At 38.2% G+C, this 20,380-nt stretch overlaps 1 protein-coding gene across 2 annotated transcripts in view; it reads right to left on the bottom strand.

The window, feature by feature from the left end:
* arhgef28a (Rho guanine nucleotide exchange factor (GEF) 28a) overlaps positions 1–20,380 on the bottom strand; it is a 74,453-nt gene that overhangs the window by 4,711 nt on the left and 49,362 nt on the right. Inside the window, exons 32-34 of one of the 2 annotated variants that reach the window (XM_066658516.1) lie at positions 15,881–15,928; positions 13,354–13,848; positions 3,307–3,589 (exon numbers count right to left, since the gene is read on the bottom strand). In XM_066658516.1, coding sequence (XP_066514613.1) covers positions 3,307–3,589; positions 13,354–13,848; positions 15,881–15,928 — 826 coding nt within the window. Of the gene's footprint in view, positions 1–3,285; positions 3,590–13,353; positions 13,849–15,880; positions 15,929–20,380 lie in introns of both variants that reach the window. The other variant, XM_066658517.1, reaches the window with a different exon arrangement.

The raw sequence follows: 20,380 nt of genomic DNA, 5'->3' as shown, positions 1-20,380 counted from the left end.
AGAGCTTAAGTAAGCCAGGGCCTAACTGATAGTGAACTGGCACCTGAAGGCTGCAGGTTTAATTCTCTCAACTGGCAGGAAATATAGGGGTGTCTAGTGAATTCTCCCTAAACATTCATGGTTGTAATGTCCTTCAGTAATGCACTTAAGCCCATGCTGAGGATAACTGCCTGCCGCTGTGTGTGTGATGGGTTAAACACAGAGGCACAGTTTCATTGTACATTGAGCAAAGCCAATAAAAGCTCTTAAAAATATTTTAATTTTATAAAATACCATCCCTTACTTCTTTTCTGGGTTGAAGATTTGTTAAAACCTTGTCTTTCAGATCCATTTCACACTGAACAATGACAAAATCATTATCTTCTATATGATTTCTTTTCTACCACTGAGGTAAGAGCTATACTGGTTATGTTAAAGGATGTATATCATTGCCTACGCTCACAGACTGAACTGGTCGACACTACAGTGATTTCAAATTGATGCACCCTGAACCATAGTGAGCTCATTAAAAGCTCATCTATATCACAGTAACAGAGGCTGAGGTGATCAACATGAACACAATCTGGTCAAGGATAAGACAAACTGTAAAATGCACCCAGTGGCAAACTTGCCTACATGTTATAATTGAACAAAAAAAACTAAAGGAAACAAAATAGATGAAAAATAATTCATGTAAACATGAATGCAAACAAAAGTACACAGGATCTACCACTGGCCCAACAATATTTGCACTATTAAAGACATTCAATAATTCCATAAGCATACAAGTTACTGCAGCTTCAGTTTAAGAAATCGTAATTCTATGGTGAAGCACACTCACTGTGATACAATGGTTACTATTTGAGCAACAGGGAAGAACAAATCTTAAGGGACCTAGACTATTTGACATTTTAGTGACATGTCGTTTCATAGTAATTTTTATGGTTATAATAGAAGAGCTGTTTGAAATAGCAGGGATAATAAATCTATTGAATCTAATAAATCTTTATTTATTGTTGTAATAAAACTGAAGCCATAATTAACCATTGTATTGCCTCCATGTCAGCGCTGGGCCCTTGCTCAAATACAGTTGACAGACACTGTTTATCAATATGAAATATTAAGAGTATTGCGCTTTTTTTTTTGTTTTGTTTTCTTTAACTTTTTTTAATATTATAAATGTTGTCTATTTTGAGCTTGCCCTTAAAATGAACAAATTATATTAGATATTGCATTTTGAACAAACCTCAAAACACAAATAGATTTTAATGAGCAGTGGCAGTGCATTATGGACTGACATTATGGTACATATAAAGCAGAAGTAGATAAGAGCATGTTCAGTGGCTCTGTTCTTGTTAAAACATGGACATGAGTATACTAAGCCATGACACTTTGCCAATAAGCAGTGAAGGTTAATCAGCCGATCAATACCTGGAGGTGATGTTGAGATTTTTAACACATTTGTGTGAAAGCAGAATGTATTTTTTTAGCCTGCAATAACCCCTTTATTCAGAAAAGAAAGTGTTCATTTGAACTTTTTCTATTTATGCTTTTTATTAAAGATAAATTCTGGCCAAAATTAAATTTGTAATTATTGACAGAGTGATTGTATTTATGGTCACTTTTCTTTACAGAGTGGTGTCGTGAGCTCTAAAAGGCAATGTTCCAGTTTAAACCTAGAACACCTCTCATGTAGTGATGTATACCGAAGGTGGTGAACCTTAAAAATCTTTAAGGCCTCTGGGGTTAATGGCGATTGAACCATTTTTATTTACCTCTCAATGGGAGGGTCTCAAAGGAAGAATGTTATGCTTCAAAAAGCAGGTCAGGCTTAAACACTTATAACTTCAGGTCTAGAAAATCTTCAAAATGGTCACTTTGAAATATAGAAAAAATAAATAAAATCATATTCCAAACTATTCTGACTCTTTTTTGTTCACTCATAATATTCTGACAGAGCAAATAACACCTGGCATTTTCAAATTATAGATTTTTAGGACTTGCCCTGACAGGAAAGATTTAACGATTGTATAGAATAGATGGTGAAGTGAAGGTTTGTCCATGTTTTCTCAGATACTACTATCTGAATGCATTGTATATGAAGCCCCCTCATTTTAAAAGAAATGTTTAGATAAAGTAGCCACTCCCATTTCTGTCATTTATAGGGATTACAAATATAACTGGGATATAACTTTTTTCGATCATAACAGATGTCCTATCGTAAAACTGCATTACATCACCTCCCCACGTAAAACTAATCGTGCTTGAACGGTACTTTAGACTGCGTATTTCATGATCGAATTTCACCATGGCTCTTGCTGAATACGTACAAGTATTTGTATGACTGTAAATCTCAGCCTAATGCTTAGAGCCCCACGACATGAAGCATGGAAACAGTAGATGGATATGTTTGTGCCTCTCTCTCTTCTGGTGTGAGTGCATAAGAGAGTGGGACAGAAAGAGAGAGATGATCCCTTTGTGCATGCAGGGAGATAAGGAGAGAGATAGAAAAAGAGTGAGGGAGATCAAGATCGAGAGAGTGAGAGAGAGAGCGAAAGAGAGAGAGAGAGATGACAGGTTGGCCTGTAATGACTTTGGTAAAGATTTTTTAGATCGATGTTCCAATCAGTCTCCCATCGCCCACTCGCCTTGATTCACATGCCACCAGCCGCTCGATAGATGGAGGACCCATTGATTTCTCTGACGGATGTGTGTCTTTGCAAGTGTGTGTGTGTGTGTGTGTGTGTGTGTGTGTGTGTGTATGGGAGGGTGTTTCTTGTAAGCAGACAGATTACCAGCAAAAAGAGGATGCTTGAGACCTGGCCTCAGTTATGGGACTGGGGCAGGGGTTAGACAGAGGTTTTGGCAAAGATGAGTCCAGACTGTTTATACATATCTCAAATGACTTCAAAATATTTATTCTCTCTCTCTCTCTCTCTCTTTTTTTTCTCTCTACTCTATATGCTGAAATACCTATTTTCATCACTAAAGAGAGCAGAGAGAAGAGAAAGAGTAGAGTCAAGCAAATAAAAGAGAGGAGAAGAAAAGAGGAGAAAAGGGCAAGACGGATGGAGAGGAGAGAAAAGAAGATAAGCGAGGAGAGGTGAAGAGAGACAGCAGATCGGAGGAGGAGGAAAAACAGAAGGCGAAAGGATAAGAGGTGAAAAAGAGACGAGAGGACATGAAAAGAAGAGAAGAGATCCAGAGCCCACTCGCAATCACTGTGCACAAGGAAGGAACGCACCCTGGACAGGTGCCAGTGCTCTACACGAGAAAAGACACCATGATCCATTATTAAATAATTACCATTAGTGTTGTTGTCTGTACCTTGGCTTCCACCCCATCTCTCCAGTGTTGTAGAAGTGGGGTCTGGAGTGTTTATGGTGGGATGTCCATGGTTGGACCAGGCCAGAAGAGAGTTCAGACTATTCTGGGCACTGGGGGAGTCCGTATACCCCAGTATTCCAGGGCGTATGCGAGAAATGTGTTGATACTGATGCTCGTGATCATGAAGGTGTCTGTTGTTCACTGAGGGATTGAGGATCGCTGCCTCGTTCACAAAAATGGAACTGTTCTCGTCCTGACCGCCAAAGTGACCATGATGGAAGCCCTGTGTGGAGGAGGAAACACGTTAACCAAGTTAACCAACACAATTAAGGCTAGTTTACAAAGTCTTCGACCAAAAATTACAAGGAGAAATCGTCACGCCACAAGCCATACCTCACACACACAGGATTCAAATATCAAGGAATATTAAGGCTACATATTCTGTCTTATTTTTCCCTCTCTATATGCTAATTCAGGACAAATAAACACACAAAAGACAATCTGTATTAACCCCATTGCCAGAGAATTTGGGACATTTTGTAAAATTAAATAAAAACATGAATGTGAGATTTGATTTGATCTCCTGAACCTATATTGAACTGAGAAATGTGTAAAGATTATCAATGTTTTCACTGAACCAATAGATATATTTTGTCAAAACAAATACATTTCAAGTTTGAAGAAAAACAAAAAAGATTAGTAAAGATTACAGAATATGTAAATTACACTGCTTTACACAGGTGAATATTAAAGATATAAAAGGAGCATCCACCAAAGGCTCAGTCTTTGCAGCAAGAGGAGTTTGTTGCTAACAACTTTGCACAGACTGTTTGTTCAAAAAGAACATTTCTCAACACAAGATTCCAAAGAATGTATATATTTCTACATCGACCATTGTGAAAGGATTCAGGATTCTGTCCACGGCAAGACCAGACACCACTGCTGAAAGTGCAAGACCTTCTAGCCCTCAGATGGCACTGCATAAGAATCTATTATGGTACTGTAATAATTCTAACCACATGTACATTACTGCACCAAGAAGTGTAACCAAATTTCTCTACTACACAAGGAGAACCCCTTAAATTAATTTCATGCAGAAAAAAGTATCAGGGAAGAGCATGGCTATTTTAACAATCCCAGACCTTGTCTTCATAGATACAACGTGTGTGTGTGCGCGTGTGTGTGTCCAGATGACAATGACCACAAACTATTGAGCAGCTAATGTTTTTTACAAAGCGGTATCCTCAGTGATCTTTATCACATTCAAAAAATGCATTTTTACAATTGTGTATGTGTTTATATATATTACAAATCATAGATTCCCATTTATATTGAATTTAACAATATGCAAATAGAGTTTGTATATTGCAATGTACAGAACTTTAAAGACTTTACACATAGAAAACCAATAAAATGTGTAATTTCATAAGAAATCAGAATCAAGCTTAGCTGTATTCTCGCACATACAAGGAATTTGTTTTTGATTCCAGTAGCACACTATGGACTATATTCCACAGTGGTACATAAGAAAGAGAAAAAAAAAACACATTCCTTTGTATTGTGTGCTGAGTGTCAGAATTGAGAGGTGGGAGAAGAACCAGACTTAGCTCCAGTTTAAGTACAGGGATTGAGTGTAATAATTTACACCCAGAGACATTGAGTGCAGTAGAAAAAGTACAACAGAAAAAGTCCAGAACAGAAACTCTCCATAGCTAAGAATTTTAAGTAAATTTCATACTTCAGTCACATTTATTTGCTATTATATTCCAACTCAAAGCCCATAATGATCTGTGCATGCTTCCTGTAAATTACCACAGTGCATCCATCACTTTATACACTGATATCGAATGTGCCACAACACAAAGCTCCGATTTCGCACGCTGGCACATTTTACTAGAGCCAGAGTCAATAGACATCTCTAGACCTATTCACAGTGAGATGCTTGGTATGGGATTAAACAGAACTCAAGCTCATGCCAACCCGCAATATAGCAGAAGAAACCGAACTCACGCTGAAATCTCAAGCTCACAATATAACAGCTGATCTGATTACAGTGGTTTTGTTCTCACTCTATCTCTCCATCTGTTCTCTCTCCTCTCATCTTACTCGCCTGTCCTAAACTTGGCAAACGGCTCCTTCAGTGTCTTGATTGTTTGCTAAAGGTCAAACTGACACACATAAGTGAGTGCCTTTAGACGAGCTCCAACAAATGCCACAGTCTAGCGCACAAAATACAGCGCTGAGGGCTAGATCAATTCATATCAGAGAATCAGAGAAGTAGGATCACCAGAGGAGAACGGATAAACCTACAGCAACAGGGTCATGACATATTTTTTACTTTTAAAAAGGGGAATGTTATGAAAAAAAAAATATCACTTTTTCAGAATGTGTTCTCCTTAATTTGAGGATCAGGTCCCTACCAGCCCAGTCAGTTTTTGTGGTCAGCCAAATTGTGAAAACATGGGATTAAATGAGCTGCTCTGATTTTGCGCTGCTGCGTCCTATGGAAAGTGCAGGCATTTTAGAATAGTCCCGCCTTCTTATCTTTGTCTCTCCAATCACAGCGCTGGACCTGTGTTTGTGAGATCGCAAGGTTAAACAGAGCAAAACAAACATGAAAATGAGAACAGAGAAGAATTCATTCATTATCTGTAACCGCTTATCCAATTCAGGGTCGCGGTGGGTCCAGAGCCTACCTGGAACCATTGGGCGCAAGGCGGGAATACACCCTGGAGGGGGCGCCAGTCCTTCACAGGACAACACACACATTCACATATTCACACACACACACACACACACTCACACACTCACACACACACCCCTACGGATACTTTTGAGTCGCCAATCCACCTACCAACGTGTGTTTTTGGACTGTGGGAGGAAACTGGAGTACCTGGAGGAAACCCACGCGGACACAGGGAGAACACAGCAACTCCTCACAGACAGTCACCCGGAGCGGGAATCGAACCCACACAATCAAAACTAGAGATTCTTTTCACTCCTCACTCCTGGGCTCTTGTGCTAAACTGAGCTGCTGTAGCTCATTCTCATTTAAAAGGAACAAGCACTTAAACCAGCCATTCTGAACAGGGATGATTAGACAGAGGGAGAACGCTGCTGTTCTGGACCAAAGCATGTCACAGACGTTTCATTAAGACCCCAGAACTGTGTTCTCTTGTGGAAAGGTGGTAGAAAACGTTCCTTTGGCAATGAAAAGACCAAAACTGTGTGATTTCAGCCCTATTTTAAGCCCAACTTTGTTGTAGCAGAGCTTAAAATGCTTTGGACACTGCTACACAAGCACACAGTACAATCGTAGCTGAGCCCCAATTCTACATGCATTTACAAGTTACAAATGCTGAAGAGATAACCTGATTCGTTTGAACTTTCAGTCCGTTTTCATTTATTAACATTTAGCGAGAGGCTTTACATTTTTACACCTGAGCATCACTGAATGATTTGAGGATTACTGGAACTGTGAGAATCAGAAAAACTAACCACCTTTCTAGGTTTGCATCCCTGTGAAAAGCAGTTGGAGTTTTCAAGCAGTTTAAAAAAAGATGAATTTGGATATGATGTGACATCGTAATACATATGCATGACTCCATGTCCTGACACTGAAGAAAAACAAGCATGTCACATCACACTCCATTCTGAGGAGATGGCACCTTGCTGTGACAGAAGCATCTGAGAATATCACGGATTTCAGCATGCCTCAGTGTCTTGGGCTAGGGTCCAAGACTCTAATCAAAGGCGATCTTGCCCTGAAAAGGCTGCACGCAAAGCAGGACGCCAGAGAATCCCTTGTCATGTCTGAGTGCTCTGTTGATTCGCTCGATGATGAGTGGGAAAAGGCATTTAAAACATGCTTCCTTTTCTCCAGATTCCACTGAAATGTTGCTATCTTGGAGCTATAGAGTCGCATCAGTTTTACAATAAAGCAACTGAAGCATGAGGTCTGTGCCCATGAATTAGTTCATTTCTTCGTGGCGTGGAAGCGTGTGACAAAAATAAAAAATATTCTTCTTTGTCGTATCATGTTCTATTCATATCTTCACAGACGCAGCTACTGAAAACCATTTAACCCTTTGAGCCTAGACTTACGCCCTAGAAAAAAATGTTTTTAAGACTTCTTTGGCAACAGTGGGTTGTATATAGTACCACAAACACTGAATGAACCATTTGACAGCATAAATGGCTCTTGTAAATCTGTTTAATGGTTCTTTTCCCAACTTGAAAGCTATTATTATATAGAGAAAGAAAATGGTACAAGGATCTGTTTTCTCAGTACTACACAGAACTCTGCTAAGTCTGTTTTCTCATATTTAAATAAAAAATACATGAAGGACTACAAACCCTATTTCAAGAAATTTGGGACAAATCCCAGGTATTAAATAAAAATAAAAAATAAAAAAAAAAACGTTATTGTCTGAACTTTTTTTTTTTTGATTTAGGTGCAAAGAAAACGTTTTCAGTGTTTGTACTGATAAATATATTCGTAATTTGCAAATAGTTGCTGTCCAGTTAAAAACACGTGTCTCCAAAAAGCTAACATTTCAGGAACAGAAAAAGACTATTTCTCTGATGGTAACAGTAAAAGTAAGCCACAGATAATTCAATTATACCCATTACAGCTCAGAAATGTAAAAATATCTTAATTGGGAGGTATTTCCAAAAGTTTCATATGTAAAAGGGACTTGTGTGTATTGTAGACAGCAAATATTGACAAAACGGGAATTTCTTTTAGTGGATTACAATGAGCCACATCGACCTCTGTGTTTGCACTGACAGTTCCTTCATGACATTTGGCACAAAGACAGTGTTTTCCAGAGAAAGGCTGCAAATGATTTATGTCTTTCACCACCTACATTTTGTAACATTATAAATAGATTAAGGAAATCAGGGGAAATTTTGGTGCATAAAGGCCAAGGGCAGAAACTACTGTACGTGACACTTGAGCCCTCAGGCATTATTGTTCGAAAAAACGTCACACTGCCATGCTGGACATGGTCAAATGGGCTCGGGAGTATTTTTGGAAAATAATCATCACTTAATACAGTCTGCCACTGTGTCAAGAAATGCAACCCAAAGTATATTGTACAAAGAGGAAGCCAGAAATTATTTTTTGCAGAAATGCCAGTGAGTTCTCTGGGCCCAAAGTCTTCTGAGATGGACCAAAAGACAGTGGAAATGTGCTCTGTGTTTAGATGAGTACACGTTAGCTTGTTTATGGTGTTCTCAGTGCCAAAGATGAAACTTCCTGCCTGACTCTTACCACTAAAGAGTGCAAAATCAGCATCTATGATGGCATGGGGATGCATCAGTGCCCATGGCATCGGCGATCTGCAGATATCTGCTTACACTAGTATTTTGGAGAGACGTATGCTGCCATCAAGATGACGTTTATTTCCAGGAACTCCATGTCATTTTCAGGGAATAATGTTTTGTAGACAAACATTTAGCAATATATTAAACATATATAACATATTAAATACATTTATCATTAAAAACACTGAAAATCCTTTTGTCTATTTGTCTGTCAAAACTTTTTTTCAAGTTAATTAATAAATGGCTGATTTCAGTTTTTAATTCATTTTAAGGAACAGTCCCAAAATTTCCATAAAAGTAGTTTGTAGATCCAATATTTCTTCTAAGAAAAAAGACTTAATAGGTAGAGGATAATAGATTATCCCCCACTTTGCTTCAAAAATCCTATACACTAGATGCTGGAGCATATCTGTGAGGATTTAATGGCAGCCACAAGAACATTAGTGATGTCAGCTACTGATGCTGGTTGATTAATTATGGATCGCTAAAACTCCATCACTCCAGAAACCACAGTTCCACTGCATCCACTTCTACTGTTTTATAATTAATTTGTGTCCACAAAATAAGCACAGTTAAAAAAGCAGCTCATTTTAGGGGGGTGTCAATAAAGTAGAGACATATCGTGCATAATTATAAAGTTTGGGCTGACACAGTGCATAAAAGATAAGAACGTTTTTTTAAAGCACTTAAAATATATCTCACCAAAGTATATACAGAATTTCAGGGGGAATGTTTGCACACTTAGCCGACATCCCCAAAGCATACACTCAAACACACTCACACACCTTTCCAGCCTCTAGCTAGTGTTAAGCCCACATTTTCAACCCGAGTGTCCAAATGAATCATTGAACAGCCTCCGTGTTCATTGATTGGCTGTAGAGGGCAGTGTACACAGAGCTGCTTTTAATTATTTTGTCATGCCTTTTATTTAGGGTCGCTTTCATTATCATCAATCATTAACTTGTTTATTAGTGCGCAGTCAAGAGTCAGACACTGAGAGCGATGAGCCTGGAATTGCACTCATTACCACAGATAATGAATCAGACACTATGCTCTCTGTGCACATGTGTGTGTGGGGTTCTGTGGTTAAGAGAGAGGAAGCATAGTCAGTACGAGTCAAGACTCCCCCGTGTTCTTTAGGCTGAGGAAAGAAATGATTTCCTGCCCAGTGGCTTTTGCACACCTGATTTGACTGAAGTTGAAAGGAAAAGAGGACTGAGCTGGAAGTAATGAGCACTTCTGAGCTCAGGCTGCTGGCTTTCTCATCCATTTCAATGGGTTTGTTATGGTGTGCGTTAAGACTGCACATGGTTAAAAAAAATCATACTAACAAAAATAGAGACCCAGGAAAGGCCCAAAGAGGTATAAAGAGTAAAATGGGAGAGATATAATAAAAATTGATTGGTAGATGAGCCTTATGGATTATATGAGGGTATAATATAGACAGAATGCAGACGGGTGCATGGATGAATGGACGGTTGGGTGGATAGATACACTAATGGATGGAAGTAGGAATAGACAAGTCAATGAGAGGATGAACAAATGGACAGATAAAAACAGATAGGTAGGTAGACAGACCTAGCTAGATAGCTAGATAGGTAAACAGAGATTAACAGCTTAATCAAGAGAGCCATAGACAAGGTAAACAGATATAAAAGACAGCCTGTTCAAATTCATTTACATGTTAAGAAGATTTTTGCTTTCTTTTGTAAATATAACATTTAATTGAACACCACAAACATTACTACGTCCACTGTCTGATTCACATTATGTGCTGACAGCTTTGAACCTGCTTTTCCCTATTTTCTAATAACGACATCCTTTTTGGGTCATAATAAAATATAAATCTTACACACTGATATATATAATAGTATCAACCGTGAGCCTGAAACGGATTAAGAGGAAAAGATTATGACGATGACAATCAAATCATAGTAAAAGATACATAGTGCAGTTTCTGCAGTGCTCAGCCTGGAGTAGCAACCATAGAAGTTGTGTTCTCACTATTTCAACTCGGTGGAACATCACGATGATTTTGAAGCTGTAATTTTAAGATAAAAATACAACCTACTGTTGTTTTAACATTACCCTACAACGTTTTGGATTTCTCTGGCAGTAATTAAAACCAATAGACAAGCTCTGTTATAAATAAGCAACATGTGTCATTGTTCTACATATGACAACTACATTGCGGCAGTCCCTATTTTAAAAGCAGCTCAATAATATGCCAAGGTTCATGATTGGCTTAGATATTCGTAACCAATATTTGGTTTCAATTTTGATGGATTACATGAAAACCTTGATTGACCCTCAGAAAATCACGTCTATAGTAATGGATGTGTGATTGTTCAGATTTTTTAAAACACCAATATTGCAATATCAGGTAACAAACACAGTCTGGTGCATCCCTAGCAGCGACAGTTTAAATGCAAGTTTAAAAAAACACACAATGCCGTGAGGCAAAAACAATGAGAGAATGCAGCTCCTCTGCCGCTGAATAGTTGAATGACAGCTTTATACCATCTTCAAAGTGAGATGAGAGCAGGTTTGGGAGAGATTTTGTCTGACATCACCAGTTGGGTGTTTTGGCAACAAGAAAAGACAGAATGAGGAAAGAAAGGAAGGAGAGAAGGAATTTCATCTCTTAGAAGACAGCTGCATCTTAAGGCCCACGCTGAGCGCAAAACCTTTTATGACTTGAAGCTTCTAGCTACAGGCAACAAAACTACTTTAAACATACACAAACAGACGCAGAGCGGTCTCTCTCAGACACACACACATGCAGCACAAAGAGAAGGGAATGATACAAGGTAGAGGTCATGTTCACGGCAGGTCAAAACTACAGAAGTAAATAGGGATTTAGAATCCCTTTGGTTTACAGTGATGTGCTTTTTTTCTGATGCACTTTCTAAGTTTGTAAACACCCGTATATGCAACATTTCTTCTGAAACCAAGGTTATTACAACAGAGTTGCCCCCTATTACAGCATTAACCGCTTCTGTTTGCTGTAAACTTTTTTACATTTTAAACTTTTTAAGCTGTGTAGATTTGATGACATACAGCCACAAACATTTGTGAGATCAGGTAACTGATGCTGGCACTGGTTTCTTATATTCTTCGGTTGTCCACAGAAGCACAAAAGACTACTACAACCAGCTAAATTCTACCACAGCTTTGTGCTTTTGCATATTGCATACAGGATTAAAAGCAAAAAATGAAACTTGAAATGAAAATTTCCAGTTCATGTTTTAAGTCATATTATTAAAAAATCAGACAAGAAAACAACGCCTCAACATACTGCTAACAGCTGTGGCATTAACATGTTTGCCGTTATAGTAACTACTTATCCAGTTCAGGGTCGCGGTAGGTCCGGAGCCTGCCTGAAATCACTAGGCGCAAAGCAGGAACACACCCTGGAGGGGATGCCAGTCCTTAACAGGACGACACAGACTCAGACATTCACTCACACCTACGGACACTTTTGAGCCGCCAATCCACCTACCAACGTGTGTTTTTTTGGACTGTGAGAGGAAACCGGAGCACCCAGAGGAAACCCATGCGGACACGGGGAGAACACAACTCCTCTCAGACAGTCACTCGGAGCAGAACTTGAACCCACAAGCTCCAGGTCCCTGGAGCTGTGTGACTGTGACACTACCTGCTGCACCACCGTGCTGCCCATAAGAAAATATTTATTCACATATGTTTTTGCATTTTGCCAGTACAATCATGAGCCTGAAGCTCATGCTCAGATATTCCTTCCAGGGCTGTTTCTACAGGTGCAGTGGCTATGACTCCAGAAGTGTAGTATGCGAAGAAAGAGGCTGGAGCAAGAGGCTGAGATGTATCACTAGAAACACAGCACCTAGTCGACATACCTACCCTAAATTTTATTTCTGGTTTTAAAATGTGCCCTTGCCCACTTCCCCTTTGGGAAATCCCTGGTGCCATCTTAAGGCCCATTCCATTCCTGTATGAACTGAAGTGTGTTAAACAAGTCTTTGGAGAGGTGAGGGAACGAGCCAAACCTGAAGTCAACTTCAGAAGCAGAACTTGCCCAGAATGCATTGTGACGTGATGCAATTTCCATAGCAACGGCAACAACCATATTGGACAAAACAGTGTAAGCAGAAAACTAAAAAATAAAAGCTTGTAATGCATCATAACAAAATATAGATTTTACACTATGGTTAAGTTACAAAAAATACTCAAAGTTCAACTTTTGTGATCACTCTAATATTTCCCCTAAACATTGATATGACAGTGTAGACAGTCCACAGCAATTGTATTGTGCAAATCACAAAAGAAACTGATTCAGCTGAATGCATGTTTGTGTTTACTGCCGAGGGCGAGTGTGTTCTGATTGAAAGACCCACTCCCCCTTGCCCCCTTTTCACTTTGCACTGTGAGTGGCCAGTTATTGATGTAGTTGCTATGTACTTCAGAGGGGTCTGTTGAAGTGGGTAAGAGCAATATATAATCAGACCTGCAACACAAATCTAGAAGTGCCGAGCTGTAATTCTGTTTTCTGCCAGTAGGAGTCACAAATGTTTGCAGGCTTTAATCTTCTGTTATTCGGACATGTGCTTAAGACTTTAGGTAGACACCACAAGTGACCAATGACTTTAATCACCGTGAACAGAACCTAAATTGAGTGAAGGGCTTATCTGATTTGGTGTCACTCTTACAAACGAATAAAAAAAAAAAAGCGCCACCCACCTGCTGACCGTCCAGCGGTATGACCATGGATGGCAGGCTGCGTTGCCGTGCATGTTTCCAACTTTCCAGTAGCTTGCGTTGTGTCTCCAGCTGCTCCTTCTCCTTCTCAACGCTGCGCTGACCCTCGCGCAGTCGCTCCAGACTTTGCTGGTAGTCCTGCAGCTGCTCCTGCAGCTTCTCACGCTCACCCTGTAACTTCTCTGTCTCCAGGTGGCACTGATGCTCCCTCTGCTTCAGAGCATTCTCCTGCTGTTCGTGCCGGAGTTGCTGGGCGTGGCACTCGCGCTCCCACTGCTGCCGATCCCGTGTCAACACACTGCGCATACGGGCCACACCCGCCGCCTCCTCCCTCCGACGCTCCGCCTCCCGCTGCCGCTCCTGTTCCTGAAGGCCAGTAGCAGGGCGGAGCTGAGCATGCTGGGGGTTGGAGCTTGATAACAAAAGCAGGAGGAGCCGCTGGACTTCATAGTAACTATCCTGGATGGTGACGGCCGCCTAAAAAGGGCAATGAAAAAAGGGTGGTCTGACTTTTGAAACAATACTATCATATATTAATATCCATTCACTCATTTCAGCGTGAGCAATGCATTGGTAGGTGGCTCAAACTCTGCACTTGAGGACAACCTTTGGCTCATGAGCTGATGAACGATTCATTAATGACATTTGAACAAACTGTGGTGTACTTCACGAAAATATGTATATGAGTCAAACTGGGTCATGTCTGATGGAAATAAAAGGCACTGCTTGTTCTGATGTTGTATAACCCTAACCTTATCTTCCTAATTCATGCAGAGCACATTGTATATCCTGTGGGAACTAAACCTTGTGTTTATTTCTTTGCAGCTTTCAAGAATAAAGGACAAAGTTAATATTTATACTTTGGCCTATAACTTGGAGAAACAGTAAGACCTTAGTTTGGCAGTCCATTGTAGACAGCCGTGTTTACAGTTCGGTGAAATAAAGCACTGGCTGACTCACTACTTGAGAACGAGAGCAATAGACTCTGCAAATTTAGCTGGATTGCTCATCCCTAAATTAGTACTCCTAAACCATCACTTCACGCCTCTTCACTCGAGCAACCATCAGGCAGCACAGATTAAAAGATTTAAGTGCCTTTATTTGCCAAGTGTCATAAGAGCATTGGAGAACTTACTCATCCTCCTTTCAGTGGATATGCATTTGTTTCAGAAAAGCTTTTCAGGCTCCTTGGTGACCCCGTAAAGGTTTTCTGCTAAGGGAATTTTAGATGTTCGCTCCCAAAGATGAACACAAAATAAACACAAAATCTGTGGACTGTCCTTAAAAAAATATTAGTTTTCATCTGTTTTATTGGAACTGGAGATACACATTCTGACTGATCTTGTGTATCAAGTACGTATCCATTTACGTTTCTCACAGTTTTATTGTGATTAAACAGTGCTGGGGAAGTTATTCTAAAAAGATCAAATCTGAATATGACTGAGGAATGAGGAAAAGTAAACTGACATGTGATTACTGCATTGAAAGCATAGTTCCATTAATTTATTAGTTTACTTCTTCATTACTCTTCTTAGAAAAAAAACAACTAGTATCCTTTCAGTACATAATTTACAAAAAAAGCCAATCACAGTAAACATCATTAAAAAGATACTGCACTATCCCTGCTTTGAACAAAACACGCCCAGCAAACACAGCACTATTAAAATGATGGATTAAGCCAATGCTGTTTGAAAACCCAGAAACCAACATCTAGATACAATCCAAAAACAGCTGGCTCCACATAAAAATTTAAATGAATAAAATAAATGAATGAAGCTTGAAATGAATGAAGAGCTGCTCCTGAATTAATTAATTAATTAAATAATACAAATCACATAAATCATTGTCTCTGATTCATATTAGCATGAACCACGTCGAGGAGCATTGCATGAGCGTGCCAAGCACTCCTCATGAACATTCCTAATCATGATAATGTCATCAGCTTTCGCAGGAAGTGCATGTAAAGGCAAAATTACATTACAAAGACAAGCATGGGAAACCTATACACAGGAAACATATTGTTCTTTTAAGATCAGAGTACACGGAGAGAACAAAAGCAAGTATTCTACTGTTTGCTGTTGTTCATAGGAAATAACTGACCTGTAAAAATGAACTCGAATGAATGGACCGAGGACATTCTACAGTCTTTCAAATAGATAGCGATGGAACAAAAAAAAGGTTTGTGTTTGTTCATATTTGTCTCATCTGTGTACTCTGGGCTTAACAATGCACTTTGTCTATATACATATGGACGCTGAAAGGAAGAAGCATTTTATAAAGTCAATAACTGTAATGAGACTACAAAAAATTAAAATGAAATAGGTTACATTAATTCATTACAGAAAAAATAAGTCACAGAATATAAAGCATTATTTTGTGTTACTGATTATATTCTATGCCACTGAAGGTTTGTAGGGCTAGTGTCTGTATGAATGACAACAAAGAGAGAATGATTCACTTTAATTACTCTGTGTTTGTGTGTGTATATGAGGCAATATGATGAGATCACCTGCAGGCTGTAAAGCAGCTGGGTCAAACTCTGGACACTCTGGCACACCTGGACACAAACACAAACAAAAAACAAGAGACCACATGAAGGGAATGCCCAGCAAATAAAAAAAATGAGCTCAATAATTGTCTACTTGCGTTGATGAATGTGGCTTACTTGTTTTACTTTGGTCAACGGATATAGGTAAATGAGCAAGTGTATATAGGTGGACATAGGTAAACGAGCAAGCGTATATAGGTGGACATAGGTAAACGAGCAAGTATATATAGGTGGATATAGGTAAATGAGCAAGTGTATATAGGTGGATATAGGTAAACGAGCAAGTGTATATAGGTGGATATAGGTAAACGAGCAAGTGTATATAGGTGGATATAGGTAAACGAGCAAGTGTATATAGGTGGATATATGTAAATGAGCAAGTGTATATAGGTGGATATATGTAAATGAGCAAGTGTATATAGGTGGATATATGTAAATGAGCAAGTGTATATAGGTAGATATAGGTAAATGAGCAAATGTATAAAGGTAGATATATGTAAATGAGCAAGTGTATATAGGTGGATATATGTAAATGAGCAAGTGTATATAGGTGGATATAGGTAAACGAGCAAGTGTATATAGGTGGATATAGGTAAACGTGTATAAACGTGCAAGTGTATATAGGTAGATATATGTAAATGAGCAAGTGTATATAGGTGGATATATGTAAATGAGCAATTGTATATAGGTAGATATATGTAAATGAACAAATGTATAAAGGTGGATATATGTAAATGAGCAAGTGTATATAGGTAGATATAGGTAAATGAGCAAATGTATAAATGTGGATATATGTAAATGAGCAAGTGTATATAGGTGGATATAGGTAAACAAGCAAGTGTATATAGGTAGATATATGTAAATGATCAAGTGTATATAGGTGGATATAGGTAAATGAGCAAGTGTATATAGGTGGATATATGTAAATGAGCAAATGTATATAGGTAGATATAGGTAAATGAGCAAGTGTATATAGGTAGATATAGGTAAATGAGCAAATGTATAAAGGTGGATATATGTAAATGAGCAAGTGTATATAGGTGGATATAGGTAAACGTGTATAAACGTGCAAGTGTATATAGGTAGATATATGTAAATGAGCAAGTGGATATAGGTGGATATAGGTAAACGAGCAAGTGTATATAGGTAGATATAGGTAAATGATCAAGTGTATATAGGTGGATATAGGTAAATGAGCAAGTGTATATAGGTAGATATAGGTAAATGAGCAAATGTATAAAGGTGGATATATGTAAATGAGCAAGTGTATATAGGTGGATATAGGTAAATGAGCAAGTGTATATAGGTAGATATATGTAAATGAACAAATGTATAAAGGTGGATATATGTAAATGAGCAAGTGTATATAGGTAGATATAGGTAAATGAGCAAATGTATAAAGGTAGATATATGTAAATGATCAAGTGTATATAGGTGGATATAGGTAAATGAGCAAGTGTATATAGGTGGATATATGTAAATGAGCAAATGTATATAGGTAGATATATGTAAATGAGCAAATGTATATAGGTAGATATAGGTAAATGAGCAAATGTATAAAGGTAGATATATGTAAATGAGCAAGTGTATATAGGTAGATATAGGTAAATGAGCAAATGTATAAAGGTAGATATATGTAAATGATCAAGTGTATATAGGTGGATATAGGTAAATGAGCAAGTGTATACAGGTGGATATATGTAAATGAGTAAGGTTGTGTAACATCACAAAATCAAGTCGAGTCATTTAAAAGGTTAATGTTGCAGGTTTTTTTCCCTATATTTCATATACTGCATGGAAACCTTTATTTCAACAATATCATCCCCTTTAAGGCTAACTTCATGAATAACTGTATACACAGACAATAAATGAAAACACTGATTAAATAAAATCCTAAACCAGATTAGAATATTCTCTATCAACCACCAGCCAGATGGAAGGACCAAGACAGATGTTTGATTTACACCAACATTATACTGACTTGATTTTACCTGAATGCCACAGTTAGATCATGGTCACAGACTGATTTGTATTTTTGAGTATAGTATTATTTAGATGTTATGGCACTTTCTGCAGCCTTGTGCATGAATATCGTTTGTACCTTCCTCCTGAGTACAGACTGATTCTTTCTAAAATTCTGTTTATTATAATCAGACATACAGGACTGAGCTCATTCAAACCTATAGAAGAGAATACATCGAGGGCAGAGGCTGGACAATGAATATTCTTTGTTTACACTCCAAGGTGAAAACAGATTGCCCTCTTGAGGATAAAGGTATATTAATCACTTGTCTTTTTTTAGTACACAGTGCCATCTGGTGGTCATTATACCCCAGATATCATTGTTTGGCTAATACAACTCTCAGTGAAAACAAGAAGGTAAAATACTGTTGCTAATCCTTGCCTCTCTTTCTGTCATTTCTTTCAACTTTATGGCATAATTTGGTCTTATATAAACGTATGATTCAATCTTATACATCTTATATAAGTCCCGTTTCTTGCCACATCCATATTTCAGAATGCAGTTCTGGTGCATTGAGAAGTCATGTGATCACACAACATCAAACCAGGGTGGTATGCATGTTTCTCTTTGGCATTTCTATTTGAAATAAAAATAAAAATAACCCAAGATTGGACAATTAGCTGGTCATCACTCTTAAAATTCAGTTTTTAACAACTGCTTAAGTGTTGGTTCTCGCATGACGAGATTGCGTTTGATCCCATTGATTATATAGTGATTTATTTGACTGTATTGTGGCTTTTTGGGATTAAAAATTTTTTTTAGCTTTTGTTTGAGTATTTGATTTATTTTTGAGATTTTGTTCTTTAATATAAGATGTTAGTACTTATTGTTTGTCATATTTCACTGTTATCATCCTTGTGTGGACCCCAGAAAGACCAGAGACCATTTTGTGGAAGCTAAAGGAGGTTCCAAAGTAATAAAGTTGATTGAATATGTTAAGAAGTTAAGAGGGGGGGGGTACTGCTTCTTTATATAGATCATAGAGCCCTGTCAATAAATGGAGCAATCATTACATTTGTCCTGTGTTGCTCACGTTCTCTGTCTTATTTAACATTTCGTATGCAGAACTGAAACAAGCGGGAGGGTTGGGCCAAACACTTACACAGCACTGTGCTGAGCGATACCAATAGACATACAAGACCACTAATGATAATGCTTTCAGGTCCTATAAACCCCCACTGGGTAAATGTAAGCTTCTTAAACTGGCAGTGCAACAGACTTTAAGTAATTATTCGATTTACTTAATACTCTGCACCCTTCTTCTATTGCATTCTCCCTGTTCACAAGAGCACTATCTGTGACTGCCTGCTAAGAGCCATTCTGCTGAAATGAAACAGGGACATTTCAAATTCAATTAGGACCAGTAACAACCTCCAGAAGAGGAAACGAAAAGGTAAGCTATAAAAGTGGGACATATTGTGGCAGAGCATAAAGCTTTAGGATTGTAGCAGCCTACATTACTGTGCCTGAGTGTGCCATTTTCCTTAATGTGACAGTTTGATTCAATTAGTGAACATCTGTACCTTGATTAAACCATCTTAAACTTGATTGGCCAATTTTATGTGCCGTCTGAAACTGCAAGATTCAGAACATACAAAATGCATTTAATAACAACAGCAGCCTATCTACAGGTAACATGATGACATTTCCTAAAAGAAAAAGTATCTCATAATCATGATACCAAAAAATGCCCAATCCACACATTTCCATTGTATTAGATTTTGCAGAAGTGCACAAAAATGCTGAATTATCTCCTTAAAAATAAGAAAAGGCCCTTTTAGCTTATGCCTGGGTCAGCATTGTGTCTTATCAGTGTAATATATGGCGGTGCACCATGCAAGGCGCCAACAGAAGCAGAAAAGGAAGGGACGGAAGGAAATGAAGGTCTAATTATCACTGTTCATTTTTAATGAAATGGTGCCCTAGAGGCAGTGAAATGGACTCTCTTCTTATTTTGAGCTCATTAATATTTCATAATATTAAGACTGGGATGTGATTTTAATAGAAGAATCTAAATTATTAATGCTACTGTGAGACTAATAACCATAATTCTAACAGTGAAAGGGGGCTATTTGTATAGGAGTGCTGCTTAAAACTTCTACTTTCAAATTTCCAATACATTTTGCTACAGGCTTCTACACTATTAACAGTATTGTTGCTTACAGCAGCTAGTACATGCAGGATAACCAAGACTAATATTCCATTTGCAATTCTTAATATTTCCATATGTATAAATCTATTAGCACTTTTCTATGGCAATATTTTGTGTCTGTGTTTCTGTGGCACTGTATCACAGCCTTACATTTTTCTAGCAATGTCTCTTAGTACATGTTCCTCTACGGAAAATCAGTGCATTTCTATGTAGTCCATGGGTTACTACGGCAGTTTCTGTGAATTCATATTTTTCTTTGAGCTCTTGTATCGCTATGGTATTATTT

The sequence above is a fragment of the Hoplias malabaricus genome, chromosome 2 (genome assembly GCF_029633855.1).
Source record: "Hoplias malabaricus isolate fHopMal1 chromosome 2, fHopMal1.hap1, whole genome shotgun sequence".
NCBI classification, from domain to species: domain Eukaryota; kingdom Metazoa; phylum Chordata; class Actinopteri; order Characiformes; family Erythrinidae; genus Hoplias; species Hoplias malabaricus.
This window is presented reverse-complemented; position numbering and strand designations above follow the sequence as displayed.